Source organism: Dama dama, chromosome 11 (assembly GCF_033118175.1).
Source record: "Dama dama isolate Ldn47 chromosome 11, ASM3311817v1, whole genome shotgun sequence".
NCBI classification, from domain to species: domain Eukaryota; kingdom Metazoa; phylum Chordata; class Mammalia; order Artiodactyla; family Cervidae; genus Dama; species Dama dama.
The window spans coordinates 44,519,077-44,534,265 of NC_083691.1; the positions used below are offsets into that span (position 1 = coordinate 44,519,077).

General features: G+C 44.6%; 1 protein-coding gene across 3 annotated transcripts in view; it reads right to left on the reverse strand.

Moving 5' to 3' along the window:
* B3GNT2 (UDP-GlcNAc:betaGal beta-1,3-N-acetylglucosaminyltransferase 2) overlaps nt 1–15,189 on the reverse strand; it is a 205,664-nt gene that overhangs the window by 163,637 nt on the left and 26,838 nt on the right. For 2 of the 3 annotated variants that reach the window (XM_061155213.1, XM_061155214.1), the window contains one exon: nt 11,554–14,047. The exons of the other annotated variant lie outside the window; for it this stretch is intronic. In XM_061155213.1, the coding sequence (XP_061011196.1) occupies nt 12,845–14,038 (1,194 nt within the window). In that variant the 5' untranslated portion in view covers nt 14,039–14,047 and the 3' untranslated portion in view covers nt 11,554–12,844. Of the gene's footprint in view, nt 1–11,553; nt 14,048–15,189 lie in introns of those variants that run through there. 3 annotated transcript variants of the gene reach the window in all.

Below are 15,189 nucleotides of genomic sequence, written 5' to 3' on the forward strand. Positions count from 1 at the left end.
GGGGATTCTTCAGGCAAGAATACTGGAGTGGGTTGTCATGCCCTCCTCCAGGGGATCTTCCCAACCCAGGGATCAAACCCAGGTCTCCCGCATTGCAGGTGAATTTTTTACTGTCTGAGCCAGCAAGGAAGCCCGATGTGTGTCTGTGTGTAACTGAATCACTTTGCTATACACCAGAAACTAACACAACATTGTAAATCAAATATATTTTAATTTAAAAAAAATTTTTTTTTAAAGTTAGCAACTGTGTGGAATAAACACTTCCCTATTCTTTCTTCCTTTCCTCTCTGGAGACTTTTTGCTTGTCTCACTACTTTTTCCTCCTTCAACAAATATTACCTGTTCATCTGTTCATTCATTCGACAACTCTCTATTAAGCTCCTATTATGAACAAGATATACAGGTAAACACAACAAAGATGTGCCTCATAGAACTCTGTACCTACTTTCACTTGAAAAGTGAGGGGAAGAGAACAAAGATTGAACTCAAATCAATCAATCTGGTTAGTAAAAGAAAAAAAACTTAGAAAAAACACTTGGGAAATCTGAAACTATTACCTATTCATTCACATACGTCCTCCTTTGGCAAATATTATTAGTTTGCATATTCATTCATTCAACATCCACCTCTTGAACTCCAGTCATGTGCAGGTTCAGAGGCGATTAGGATGGACATACCTCTATCCTGTGAGTGTGGATGGGAGACAATGTGCAGACAAAGAAACCAGTTCTCTGAAGTCAGTAAAGGGGAGGAACAGGGTGGTAGGCACCTGAGACTCAAGGACAAACAAGACAGGACCAGCATCATCCAGGGTGAGCACCTAGTCTAACGGGAGGAAGGATGTGAGGTCAGCAAAGTGACTAAGCCCAGAGGCTGACAGCCTTTGCCCCGACTGCATCCCTGATTCCAAGCAACCAGCTCATTGAAAGACAGGGATCTCATGGCCTCATGAAATCAGAATTATAGAATTTCAGCATCAGAAAAAGTCTTAGGCCTTTGTCTACAGAATTGGGAAGGAGTGTATGGACAACTGGGGTGCATTTGCATGCTTAAGTCACTCAGTCATGTATGATTCTTACAGACCCATTGGACTGTAGCCCACCAGACTCCTCTGTCTGTGGCATTTTTCAGGCAAGAATACTGGAGTGGGTTGCCATTTCCTTCTCCCCAGTGGCTCAGGGGTAAAGAACCCGCCTGCAGTTTAGCAGCAGCTGGAGACGTAGGTTCAATCCTTGGATCAGGAAGATCCCCTGGAGGAGGAAATGGCAACCCAGTCCAGTATTCTTGCCTAGATTCCCAACGAGTTTAGATGCGACTAAGCATGCATAGGTGTTAAAAGCCCAGTAGACAAGTGGGCAGGAAGGACACGCCTAGTAGGCAGTAACTATCATAGAGTCTAATGTGTCTGATACTGGTATTAGGGGAACAGTCTGAATCAACTGATTTGCTCTGTTTTTGTGCAAGATTTGGAATCTTTTTTTTTTTTTTGGAATCTTACCTTTTTTCCCCCTTAGATTTGGTGAAATTTAATTTTTTTTAGCAGCAACGCTATTGAGATAAAACTCACATGCCACATTAATTCTCCTTTCTGAAGTGTGCAATTCAGTGGTTTTAGTATATTCACTGAGTTGTGCAACCATCACCACAATGAATTCAACGGTTTTCATCTAAAGAAATCGTATACTCCTTAATAGTCACTGCCCAGTTCCCCCCTCCATCACCTCTAAGCCCCAGGCAGTCACTAATCTGTGTGACCTTAAACTACCTATTTGCAATGAAAAGGTCACATGCTCTGTGAGCCTCAGTTTTCTCATCAACTAACATATCTTCATCAACAAACACTGTGTGTCTTCGAGTAGAGCCCCAGTATCTACACAGCGGGACACCAGGGTGGGGCTGTGTCAGATCCTCGAGGCTGATGGTGGGGGGGTGGGGAATCTTTGGACAGAGGCGTTAAAGTTCAAAGGGCAAATAGAAGCTCCTCCAGGCTGGGGACCTAGACAAGGATGTCACAGCACTGGTGGCATTTGTTGGGGACAGTGACGACCTTACACATCCTCCTCTGGAAGGCCCAGGGAGACAGTCTCACAGCACAGTAAAGCCCTTACACTTTGAAGTCAGATACCCCAGGTATAAGTTCTGGATCCCAAACTTGGGTTGACATAACTTCTTAAGCCTCACTTTCCTCATCTGTAAAATGAAGGAGGAAACCAGGACTCAATGGAGGATCAATGGATCCATGGCTCAATGGATTACATCCCACTCAATGGGCTCAATGGGTCACATCCCACAGACGCACTGAACTTCCCTCCCTGCAGCCAGAGTGCTCCCCATAAAACCAGACTCCTAACACTCCCTCCAGCAAAACCTGGAGGTCTCACCTCCCCACATCTGCCAACACCAAGCATGCTTTCAAGAATGATCACGTCGATTGGAACAATCAATTATTCCAACCTCAGCAGCTGAGACTCTGCTCACTTGGGTCCCAGAAAGCCCCATGCAGCTTGGAGCACAGAACTTCCTAACGAGTGCCCACCCACCTTCTCCTCCCAGCTGGACCCAGCTGCTTGCTAACCCCTATGGAGGTGCCAGGGTCTCCCTCCGTTGACTGAGATCTTGATAGAGGACCTGCATCCCACGCCCTGGTTATAGAGGCAGTAAGCACCTCCCCCTCCTCAATCTTCTCCCAGCCCACCAGCATCTTCTCACAAGGAACTCAATTTTACACATGCAAACGCACATGCTTGCTCACACACATCTCTTCCTTTTATTTTTCTGGCTCTTCACATGTCACCAGACCTCTCACTTAAAAACTGAGCTGTTAAACTTGACCCTGAAAGAGAAGTTATAAACTGTCTCATCCATGGATCTCCAGACTGATGCTGAACACATCCTGGGAGAAAAGAAAGATTACTCCCTATTCCCCACTGCCTGATTCCTAAATTTTTTCACCCGGATTCTTTGGCCTAAGACAAGTACATCAACTCCCACCCCCAGCTGCCTCCTGGGAGCCATCGACTTGCAATTGGGAGGCACAGACTTGCCTTGGAGTGGGCACCTGGAGGCATCCACAGCTGGACTCAACCTAGAACTCAGGGAAGGAACCACACTTCATCGTTATCAACCTTGACCATGAAACCCAACTCCGGTGAGCTTGAGAGGAAAGGGAACGCACTGGCTCACAGAGCCAAGGAGGCCAGTGGTGGATGCACACCCATGGCCCGAAGTCTCCCACGTGTCACCATCACTCCCTCCACACATCTTCCTGCTTCACACAAGTCACCCTTATCCTCTTCCTCTACTGATGGAAAGATTCCAGTGGAGTCAGGGAGCCAGCCAGGCAACTCCACTAGCCACGAAGAAGAAGAGCACCCTTTTCCCAGTCCAGGGAGGACGCCCATGGGCCCTGATTGGCCATGTACTCAACACTCCAGTCCTGGGGCTCAGTCTGCCTCCAAAAAGAGAAGAATGGAGGAAAGCGTGCTACAGACAAAAACAGTAGCTACAATGTCCTGCACATGGCAGCTATTCTCAAACATGGAAACTTCATCTCTGCATCAAAATAGAGTTCAAGTGCTCTAAAGTAGGGGAAGAGTCTGGGAGGTCCAGAAGACTGCCAAGGAAAGCCATTCTGTAAACAAAGCTGTGTGTGCTAGAAGGACAAGGAACTTCTGGGATAGCACTTTGTAGCAGGTGACCTTGAGCGCACTGGCATCTCCTGACCTTGGCCAAGGACCCCCTGCTCTCATCCAGTGGGAACCAGCATTGCTTTACTTGGGCATCCTTGTCCCATGCAGGAAGGGGGGCGTGGCTCAGGGCTCCCTCCACCCCTGACCAGATCGTCCACTCTGAGATGACCCCTGAAGATGGCTCAGCGCAGCAACCCAGTGCCTTACTGGAGTAAACTTCACCAACTTCTACAGAAGGAATTTGCTTCTAGCTCCCTCCTACTTCAAGCCTCTGCCAGGTGGGCCCTCCATCATCCTGTCCCTCCAGGTCCATGAGGAGTGTGACTGTGGGTCCTCGGGTTCTGGCCCAGACCTCTCCGAGGGATATGGGCCAGCTGAGCACCCCCCAGCCAAGGCCACTTCTATAAGCACTTCTGTAAGCACATCCCATAAAGAGAGATATGCCTTCCTGTGAGCAAGGCTTTCTCCTTGCCCTGGAGTAACAAGAGGCTCTTGCATCACCCCAACCCTGTGAGCCAAGACACCGCCAGCTCTTCCCTGCCACAGATATTTTGAGAGCCAGCCCCAGTGTGAGGAAGTAACCAGTGCGGGTTGGATCGGCAGGGGATGCAGAGGATAATGAAGGGAACAGTAAAGGTAGCCAAGACCAGAGGAAAAGCAGGGATAGAGGCAGCAATAATAGTGATGATGAAAAAACAACAGCGATCTTCATTGAGCACTTACTACACACCAGGCTTTAAGTGCTTTACATGCATTAACTCAGATATTTGTTAGTTTTAAATGTACAAACTTTTCAATGTACAAATGTCCTCCAGGGTGTTCCTTAACTACAAAGATAAAGAACCTTACAGAAAAGAAATCCAATGAACAAGGTTAAAATTGCCAAGAATGGGACATCTTGACACTAGGGGCCCCAACAGGATGCACTGAGGACAAAACATCACTTCTGTGGTGTTATTGCCAAAAATACAAAACCTCATGCTAATCGTGAGTAAACAATCGTGAGACAAGTCCAAGCTGAAGGTCACTGCACAAATATCAAGTACTCTTCAAAAGGATTTAAGTCAGGAAAGGCAAGGAGAGGTTTAGAAACTAATAGATTGAAGAAGGTCAAAGAAAAATAACAAAATGTAACCTGGGACCCTGGACCCTGAATAGGACCCCAAAGGACATTAGTGGAAACAACTGGTAAAATTCCTATAAGGTCTGTAGTGTAGGAAACAGAATTAGAGCAGTGTGGATCTCCTGTTGTTGGCTGGCTTGATGTTCATTTTGATCACTCTGATGTGGTCATGTAAGATGCTGGGCTCCCTGGTGGCTCAGATGGTAAAGAACCTGCCTACAATGTGGGAGACCTGGGTTTGATCCCTAGGTCGGGAAGAACTCCTCGAGAAGGGAATGGCTACCCACTCCAGTATTCTTGCCTGGAGAATCCCCATGAACAGAGGAGCCTGGCGGGCTGCAGTCCATGGGGTCCCAAAGAGTCGGACACGACTGAGCAACTAACACACACATACACGTAAGATGTTAACATTATGGAAAGTTGGGTGGAAATATACAAGTACTCTCTGCTCTACGTCTCTATAAATAAAAAATTAATTCAAATTTTAAATTTTAAAATTATTTTTGAATTTCAAGTTTTCTAAGTGCAAGATCCTACAAACAAATCAATCCCATCTCAGAAGAGTAATTTATGGGATTGGTGTAGCAGCAATTAAAAATGCCCATGCTTTGAATAAATATTTCATTTGCAATATTATTAAAAATCTGCCACAGCTGGGGTTTTTAGTGGCTCTAATAGGCCCTCTTTGTTGAACAGGTACACAGTTGCATGGACCATGCCAGCTCATTTCACAGTTTCTGGAAGTGTGACCAGCAAGACAGAACATGAAACGCCCCTCCCCACCTCAGGGGCCAATGGGCTCTCCGTGGCGTTGTTCTGCATCTTCTGCTCATCTTGTTCTTCAGTCTAGTAGGACTCAGTAAGAGAGAAGTTTCTCCAGCTTTTCTGACTGTGCATCACACCCCCTCCTTCTTCATTCCTTCCACAGTGACTCACTCTGGGAAGCTTTTGCAATCAAATAAATAAAGGCATTTCCCACCAACTTTAAACACAACAACTCTACCCCTCAATACTCATGTCTCACATCCCACAAGAGGAAAGACACATATGAGATCACTGCTATTTAAGAGGTTCGGGTTTGTCCAGGTTTGATCAGTTTCTTGGTTCTTTTATCTTTGTGCCTCTCGGGGGTTCTCCCATCTCACTGGCCGGGAGGATAAGAGCAGATCTGAGGCAGGGGAATCTGGGGCTCTGGCTTCTGGCTGCTTGCCACTCCAGGTATGCTGGGCCTGAAGGCTTCAACAGGCAGTACAGGCAGGACTTAAGCCTGGTCGCTCTTCTGGACCTTGGTATCTGTCGTCTGACCCTGCGTTTCTGCACAGTGAAGTTCCTGCCGGGCCCCTCCACGGCTCCCCAAGGCTAACTCTTCAATGTGCCAACAAAGTTCTATGTTTCCATTCTCCTCTCTACTCACAGACTGGAAAGAAATCACCCAATGATTAGTTAACGTCTCATGACTGTATCCCATTTTGCAATGAGGTAGGACAAGTGGGGAAAGGCATTCTGAACCCAAGGCCTTGAACCCTTGACCAAGAGGAAGAAACCAGAGTGCCACTGATACAGAGGAGGTGAGGGCCAGGCCTTTGTCCAGGGAGATCTCAATTAGGGCCAGACCAAGGTGGGGAAGGCCTAGCCACTTCTCCCCTACCCAGGAATTTCTGGCAGCTGAGGGGGTGCTGTCTGGGCAGGGTTGGGTGTCTGTGAACAAGCCCCCTTCCCCAGGCCACCCCCACCCCAGCCCTCAGCAGCTTCAAGGGACAGCGTGGAGGACAGCGCAGGGGAAGGCAGCTCTGTCCCAGGCCCTCTCGGGCCAGTTCCAGTTCTGACCCTCAGGAGAATACAGACAAACAGGGGAGGGAAGGCGAGGCCTGACATGAAGGCAGCTGGGGGTGCTTTGAAGGGAGCACAGGGCAGATATCAACAAAGACAGGGCAAGGGAGCAAGTGCCCTGACCCCAACAGCAAAGGAACTGACCTCCCATACTAATCTTCTTGATCCCGGGGCACTCACAAGTCCACCACACTCGTGGGCAACTGAAGGTCTCTGCACCCCACCCTACCCGCCCCGGAGGTAACAGCATTCAGAGAGACCAGAAGCCAAGGCACAGTCCTTTTAAATCTGGGGGATATTCACCTTAGAAACCATAAAATGGAACGCCTTCCATTTCATAAGGCCTCTTCCAGACCTGACAACCCAGAGACCCCTTGCCCTAGGATGGCGGTGGGTGCCGAGAGGACATCTGTGGGGCCTGACTGTGACCCTGTCTACTAAGTCGACAAGTGTGACCCCGAGAGTCTGTGCCAGGTCTCAAGGCAGACCTATCCCTACAGGGAGAAACAAGGCACGCAGGTTCTGCAGAGGAGGAAGGAGTGAAGGAGAGGAGGGTGGCGGAGGAGAGGTGGGTGAGAAATGAACTCAGAAAGGCTTCCCACTGGTTTCTTCACTAGACTGCAGAGTGGCGCTCAGTGATGGAAATACTGGGGAAGGGAACAGAAGGGAGGAGGCTGTGGGGGCAGTGTGGGAAGCTCAGAACCAGGAGCTGGCAGGACTAAGGGGCAGGAGGGTTTCATGATGGCACACGTGGGTGAGGAGCGCCTGTCGCACAGGGCGTGGGGCACAGCGTGGAGGGAGAAGCTGCAGAGGTGGGAGAGGGGAGGGACAGCCAGGGGACCCTGGCTCAGAATAGTGCATGGGCGGAAGTGCTGGCCTCCTCTCACTACTAAAATCACCTTGAAATGACAATAAGGGAGACAAAAGGGAAGAAAGAAACCCCAGCAGCGAAGAAGAAAGTTTTTGTCTCTGAAAAATAGAAAATATACAGAATTGTGTCAGTGAGCAAACCAGGAGAGCAGAGTCCAGAACATGAATGACAAAAGGCCGCAGGGGGCGTGTGGCCGACCTTCCCAAGGGAGCCCTGCGGAAGCTCCCAGCATGGAGGAGGGGATGGGGATGATCTGACTGAGGGCCTGGCTATACAACAGCTGGATCAACATCGCCCCACAACCACAACCATAACTACACACACACAAGTTCGGTGAGCATGAGTTCGGCTTACAGGCTAGGAAGTGTTCCCTAAACTGAGCAGAGATGCAGGAAAGGCAGCTTCAGCATCTGGGGTCAAATCTTCCTGCTTCCCACCTGCTCAGTCCCTGAAAGGACATCAGCCTAAACCAGGACACACACTCATTATAGACCCTCATTCCAAAGGCAGGGAAGTGGCCTTTTGGATAAACAGCCCTGAAAAAGACATCCTTCTCTGGAACTTATACAAGTCAGTCTGGTCCTTCATTCATAAAAACGGCAAGTAATCACTTTACTACTCTCTTCATAACCAAGCCCTGAGGAAATCCATGAATTACCAAAATAAAAGTCTATTTTCTTATAAGAAGTCATTGCATCCATAAAGAACAGGTGGCTACAGAAAGACAAGTAATTAGAGAACAAGATACTGTTTTGGAAATTTAAGGAAAAGAAAAAATACATAGCCAAAATTTTTAAATTCTATAAAGGGCTAAGTAATAGAATGGTTACCACTGAAAACCTAACTGTTTCTGTCACGGACCATGCTGACAGTTACAGCACAACCCTACTCAAAATCATTGTACACTTGAATGTCTCAACAGAACTGTTACCAAAAAACAGCCAAGCCCCCTCAAGCCTGAGAAGTGATCCTTCAGAGGCAAGCATTCTGGACTATTCTTTAGAGATGCCCCAGGGACTGAACTCCAGTTCTGTGTTGCCAGTTGGCTTAACACACACTACTGTTGGCTGTCTGCCTTCCCAACATCACTTCACCATGAACCATGCACCTACACTTCCCTAAACAACTTGAGCTGGAATCCTCCTAAGATCTGTTTCTGGAAGAGCCCCAACCAAGAGTAGGATAATACTTTTTTCACTTTGATAAAATCATTTTAAAAGAAGAGGTGGTTGAACTTGGTACCAGGATTAGTGTTGCTGATGACCTTTCAACAGAGTGGTCAGGGAAGGCAACCTGGGGGAGGACTTGGATGATCAGACGGAAAGTGTCAGCTGAAGACAGGCTAGGGATGGGCTCTATACAAGATGGTAGGATTTGAGAGTCATGAGCAAGCCCACGCTGACACTGAGGATGTAAGCTCCTGGTGCAGTCCGCGTACTGCTTGTGTAAGATGAAAGAGCATTTCCCTGATACAGGACAGCTGTCGGGAAGCTGCAAGCCCCATTATTCAACCGCCTGGCCCCTGACTTCGAAATAAGCCCTTGGATTACAATCAAATTAAAAACTCTACTTCTGCTGCTTCAGCACAATCAATACATCCCCTTTCACAATGCACAATGGACAGGAAGAAAACAACTGCCAAAGCTCAGAAGCCACTACTATGATTGCTTGGGTGAAAATTCCTAAACACAGATCAAAGTGAGAGAAGCAGGATATAAACCTAAATGGGCTCCACCTTTCAAATAAACCTAAACAAGGCTCCATCTTGCAATTTAAGGGCACACAGACACACACTAATGTGGTACTTCAGTTATCCTAATACAGAGTATTTCACATTTTAACATCTCCCACAACTGAAGCATATCATACATTTGATACAAATCATATTGAGTTTTTTAGTGGTGTATATATAGTACTGCACCTTATAATTAATAAATATGGAATTTCATATGTAATGTGAACAAATAAGATTTTAGGGACTCTTTAAAGACAAAAGGGCCTAATTTTTGGCCTCTACCTTCTGAGATGATATTAAGGGGGAAAAAACTTTCCTTTCAAATTACTTTGAGACCTGAATACATCATGATAAATATTTTAATTTTTCAGATTTATTGTTAATGCTAATTAGGTAAAGTTTGGTTTCAAAGTTATTTGGCAGATGACCCAGGCATCAGAAAAGTAAAGCCAATAAAGAATTAACATAAAGGAAAAGTCAATGTATCTACACTCTACATAGTCCAGCACATGAACTATTTATTTTCCTGATCTAAGAATTTTTACTTCATCTGACATTTTTCTCAAGGCAAATCACAGAGAAGTTAACTTTTGGCCCAAATAAAGACTTCATTTCAGCTTTCCTGAAAGTGAAAATAAGCCATCCTTTACTTTAGTCAGCCTTCCTTTCTGCATCTGAGAGAAGACAAGATAACCCAGTACATATCACACATTCCAGACCATACCAATCAGGGGTAGAAAAGTAGGTGGTGGTCACACTTTGGGTGCCTTTATTTCTGGCTTCAACTTCAAGCGTGACTCAAACTTCCTGCCCTTCTTTTCCATTCTCCCCTCAACCAACTCAAGACAGGAAACCAGGGTCAGGGATGGAAATGAGCCATTCTGGTCTCCTTTATCCTTTCCCTCTTAAAGCCTGGTTGGGTTGATGAAAAGTCCAAAACACTGGCAATGCTCATTTAGCCTTTTTGACTTTCAAACTCAAAATCATCATGACTTGTGAATAACCATGAAAAAGGTTCAAATACCAGTTTCCATTGAGGCCTCAGTTATTGAATGTTTCTCTAAGAATGAATTAGATCTGATACTTATATCCAAGATGGACACTCAGGTAAGAATCTATCTCAAAGGTGCCAAAAGGGCTTCCTGGGTTTAGGATCAGCCAGTACCAATGGTGAGCCCAATACCTAGGATCCCTTTGCTTTGAAAAAGGGTCATCCCATGAGGTCAATGACCTGTGTTGTGGGCTCAGGTAACAACTGCAAGAGAACCTCGGCCAAATAAAGAAGATCTGGAGAGCATCTCACCCACCAAACGTCATCAGCACCAAGGACTGATGTTCAAATGAAGCTACATGTGATGAGGAGGCTCACCAAAGGCCCTCTGTGGCTTTTCAAAACATGTTTCAAAACCTGCTGCATCTCTTCTTTCTCTGCAGACTTGAAATCTCAGTGAAGGAGAATCCCTAAAAGAAAAAAAATTAAAAGACATCTTCCTCAGGAGAGAAATCTGCTACTTGAGAACACGTGGTCAAGGAAGCACATGTGTATATGGACACAAGCCATTTGTGAACCAACCACATGTGAATGTTCCGAGAGCTTCATTATTCTTCTCTAAACCTGACGTGGTGGTGTTGGCCACACCCTTTACTCATAAGCACTGGAGCAGAGAGGTCAGACGCCAGCACGTGAGCCCCTGAGAAGGACCAGACTTACAAGTCTTCAAACCCCACAGTGAGTGAGTATCAGTGTCCTCACGTCTGCTCACATGTATGGCCTCAGCATTCCCAGTAGGAGAGGACAGTGTGCTATGTGTTCTCACAATAAGCCTTCTGTTTTTTGAGTTTCATCCAATGCCTACTTGTTTTTAATTGAACGTTAGCAGTTTCTTCTCAACACAAGTCCAGGAAAATAACTAGCGGTCAAGGCCGCTCTGTTTCATCACAGATGAAACATACATCTATGTTTCACAGAAACACACAAACCCCAAAATGGATATGGCTTAGGATGATACAGTCTTTAAGATGCTGCTCCATTTCCTAGTTAAATTCTTCATACTACCAGGAAGTGGAAGCATAAATAAGTATTCATGCTCCTCTCTAAAGATGCTACATGGGGAAGCACTTTTAAAAATTGTAAATGCAAAGACAAATGACCCACGGAGACAGAGAAAAAGGCACAGTTCAATATTACTACTGCAGTCAATAGTTTCTGTGGGAAAAAAGTGGCCTTTATGGGAAAGGCCTTTTGGGGGAAAATATAATTAAACACAAGAAACAGAGATTATAGATGACACGTTACACATGACAATTAAAAATATGGTGACTTTATTTCCATTTCCTTACAGTTCCCACATCTGTAAGAATCTTTATCTCTATAACACAAAAATATCTCAAGAAAGCATGTTACAAGATAGTATATATAAGCAACAGTTTGGCAGAATTCTACTTTATGTTCCCCCAAAAGAGAACATATTGTAAAATTCAAAAATAACCATTAGTTTTATTTAACATGTTACTTTACTATTTAAAATACCATGCTCTAGTTAAATAAGTCATCAAGACTGTATACAAATAAAATATTACACAAAATATATTTAAGAAAATGTTTGGTATTTGATTTGAACAATAAATAAAAACACAGGCACTTCTACACTGAAATAGGAAAGCAGTCACTACTTAGGATAATAATTTTGTATAAGTAACATGTAACCATATGGCAAGAATAGAATCCTGCAGTTTTAAACTGACAAACCAGTCCATGAAAAGGTCTGCAATTTCGATCTTTTCACTTAAAGTTCAAAAGTTACATATGCTTTCCTGGTCCACAATGAAAAATTATAAATACAATATGGTTGCCAGGGACAATGCAATCTTCAGTTTGAAGATTATGGAATCATATTCATTATTTTCAAATACTAAAAAAGAGAACTATCATGATATCACCCAGGAGACCAAATGCAAAATAGTTAAGCTTTCTCATGATGATCATAAGACCATAACTTAATAAACTGGATAAATGTCACCCAGCGATGCCCACTTTGCAAAACCGATTGATTAGGTTAACACAAGGAAATACTGTTGGGGTGGCAGGGCAATTCTGACAAAAGTCAATTTTTTCTAGATGATTTTAAAACTTCATCTAAATTTCATGAAAACAAATATAATTGCATTTCACTAAAAACATTGAGCATATAAAACAATGTCTCTGTAGCCAATAGGTTTATGAATACCTAAACTGATAATTTACTCACATAATGGAAAATAGGATTATCATTGTATGAGGGCAAAACAAAAATATGGTCAAATTCTAGAAACATGATTTCAAATGATGAGGGGGACAAGTTAGAAAATAATGACCACTGGCTAATAGGAAGGGTCAGAATCATTCATTTTGCCATATTCTACATAAAAAAAAAAATAGCATCTTCTGCTTTCCCTCTTCAGGAAGTACCACACTGAAGGGTTTAGAGGCCGTCAAATGGGTATGACCTATAAAGGCAATGTTGATGGTTTTACATAGAAATGACCTCTAATGGAAGAGAACACAAATGGGAACTATTTGAGATACATTTCTATGTAAAATGTAGTTTGCACATAATTCAGCATTTTAAATGAGCACTCTGCAACCGAGACCAAATATCAATCATCTCTTGAGGTTTTCTACTATGTACCAACATCAAATCTACATAGGAACAAATGTTACCCCTGCTTTTCTCTTCTATATCAAATGTCCTGAAGCCTTTGTGTCTCTCTGGAGCGAGGCCGAGTTTCTGAAGGCACATTCCAGTATAAACATCATCGATGGGGTAGAGAAGGACCCGGTCAGTTACATTGTACAGTCTCAGGGCCAGGTTGCCGGAGTAGAGGAATCCACCTCCTCCTGCATAAGGCGGGTAGACGCCAGCGTAAACAACTTCCGGGATGTAGTACTTCAGTTTCTTATCCCGATGAGGTCCAGCATTATGAATCACGTCACCAATAAACAAATCTTTGGCTTTGTTCCCGGATAAGCTATTCAAGTAATTCAGGAGGTGATGGGTGTTCACAAAAACATCATCATCGCCCTTGAACACGAACTCAGCATTTGGGCAGGAAGTGCTCACCCACCTGAGAAAGAGTACTTCTTTCAGAGACAAGTTGAAGAATGTATCTCTGTAGTTCCACAAAAGAATGTCTTGGTGCTTCTCACTCTCAAATTTCAGCATATCTGAAAGGTCTGGATGGTTGTCCTCTGCGGGAGTCTGGCCCAGTAAGAAGACTCGCACCACCGTTTGGTTCCCCGCATTGGTTTCCTTGCCCCAAGACTCCCGAATCGCTTGCCTTCTATCGAAATGTGAAGTTAGGGACTTAATCGCCAGCAATAAGAAGGGCTTCTTTGCACACTTATCTGGTTGGTCTATAAGCAGTGAATAATTTCGACATCTCAAATACAGCAGAAAATCTTTAAATCTGTCTGGCAAACTGTCGAAACCTGAAACTACTGACATGACCCTCAGGTCAGGTTCACAGTAATTCAGATGGCTTATATTGGAGAATCCGTATGCTTCTCCCGTCTGGTTGGCTAACGTGTTCAAAATGGGATTGAACCTCCTGTTCAGCTTTTCTTGTTCCTTGTTCCAATATGCCCGAGGAGGGTCAGATATTTTCCAGAACCTTTCTTTAGGTATTATTACTTCCCCCTTTCCATTTTTTTCTTGGCTACTGCTTTTGGAGACTTCCACAATCAAATAAATGAAGACATTTACCATCATCAGGATTCCCAACAACTTTATTCTTCGACGTCCAACACTCATTTCTCATATCTGAAATAAAAGAGAGGACCATGGTACTGATTAGATTATTATTCACTGCATCTGCTCACATGTCACATGTCATTTGCCTCTTTCATGTTCCCCAGAACAGTGGTTTAGAGCACAGATTCAAGACGTGCAGTACCTGGGTTCAAATCATGGCTCTACCATCCTCAATTTGAGCTCTGTGACCTCAGGCAAGTTGTATAACAACTGATGTCTCAGCGACTTCTCCATTTATAAAATGGTGATAATAACCCACTTAAGTCAGGAAGCAACAGTTAGAACTGGACATGGAACAACAGACTGGCTCCAAATAGGAAAAGGAGTAGTCAAGGCTGTATATTGTCACCCTGCTTATTTAACTTATATGCAGAGTACATCATGAGAAAACACTGGACTGGAAGAACCACAAGCTGGAATCGAGATTGCTGGGAGAAATATCAATAACCTCAGATACGCAGATGACACCACCCTTATGGCACAAAGTGAAGAACTAAAGAGCCTCTTGATGAAAGTGAAAGAGGAGAGTGAAAAAATTGGCTTAAAGCTCAACATTCAGAAAACTAAGATCATGGCATCTGGTCCCATCACTTCATGGCAAATAGATGGGGAAACAGTGGAAACAGTAGCTGACTTTATTTTGGGGGGCTCCAAAATCACTGCAGATGGTGATTGCAGCCATGAAATTAAAAGACACTTACTTCTTGGAAGGAAAGTTATGACCAACCTAGACAGCATATTAAAAAACAGAGACATTACTTTGCCAACAAAGGTCCGTCTAGTCAAGGCTATGGTTTTTCCAGAGGTCATGTATGGATGTGAGAGTTGGACTATAAAGAGGGCTGAGCACAGAAGAATTGATGCTTCTGAACTGTGGTATTGGAGAAGACCCTTGAGACTCCCTTGGACTGCAAGGAGATCCAACCAGTCCATCGTAAGGGAAATTGGTCCTGGGTATTCATTGGAAGGACTGATGTTGAAGCTGAAACTCCAATACTTAGGCCACCTGATGCGAAGCGCTGACTCATTGGAAGAGACCCTGATGTTGGGAAAGATTGAGGGCAGGAGGAGAAGGGGACGACAGAGGATGAGATGGTGGGATGGCATCACCAACTCAATGGACATGGGTTTGGGTAGGCTCCGGGAGTTGG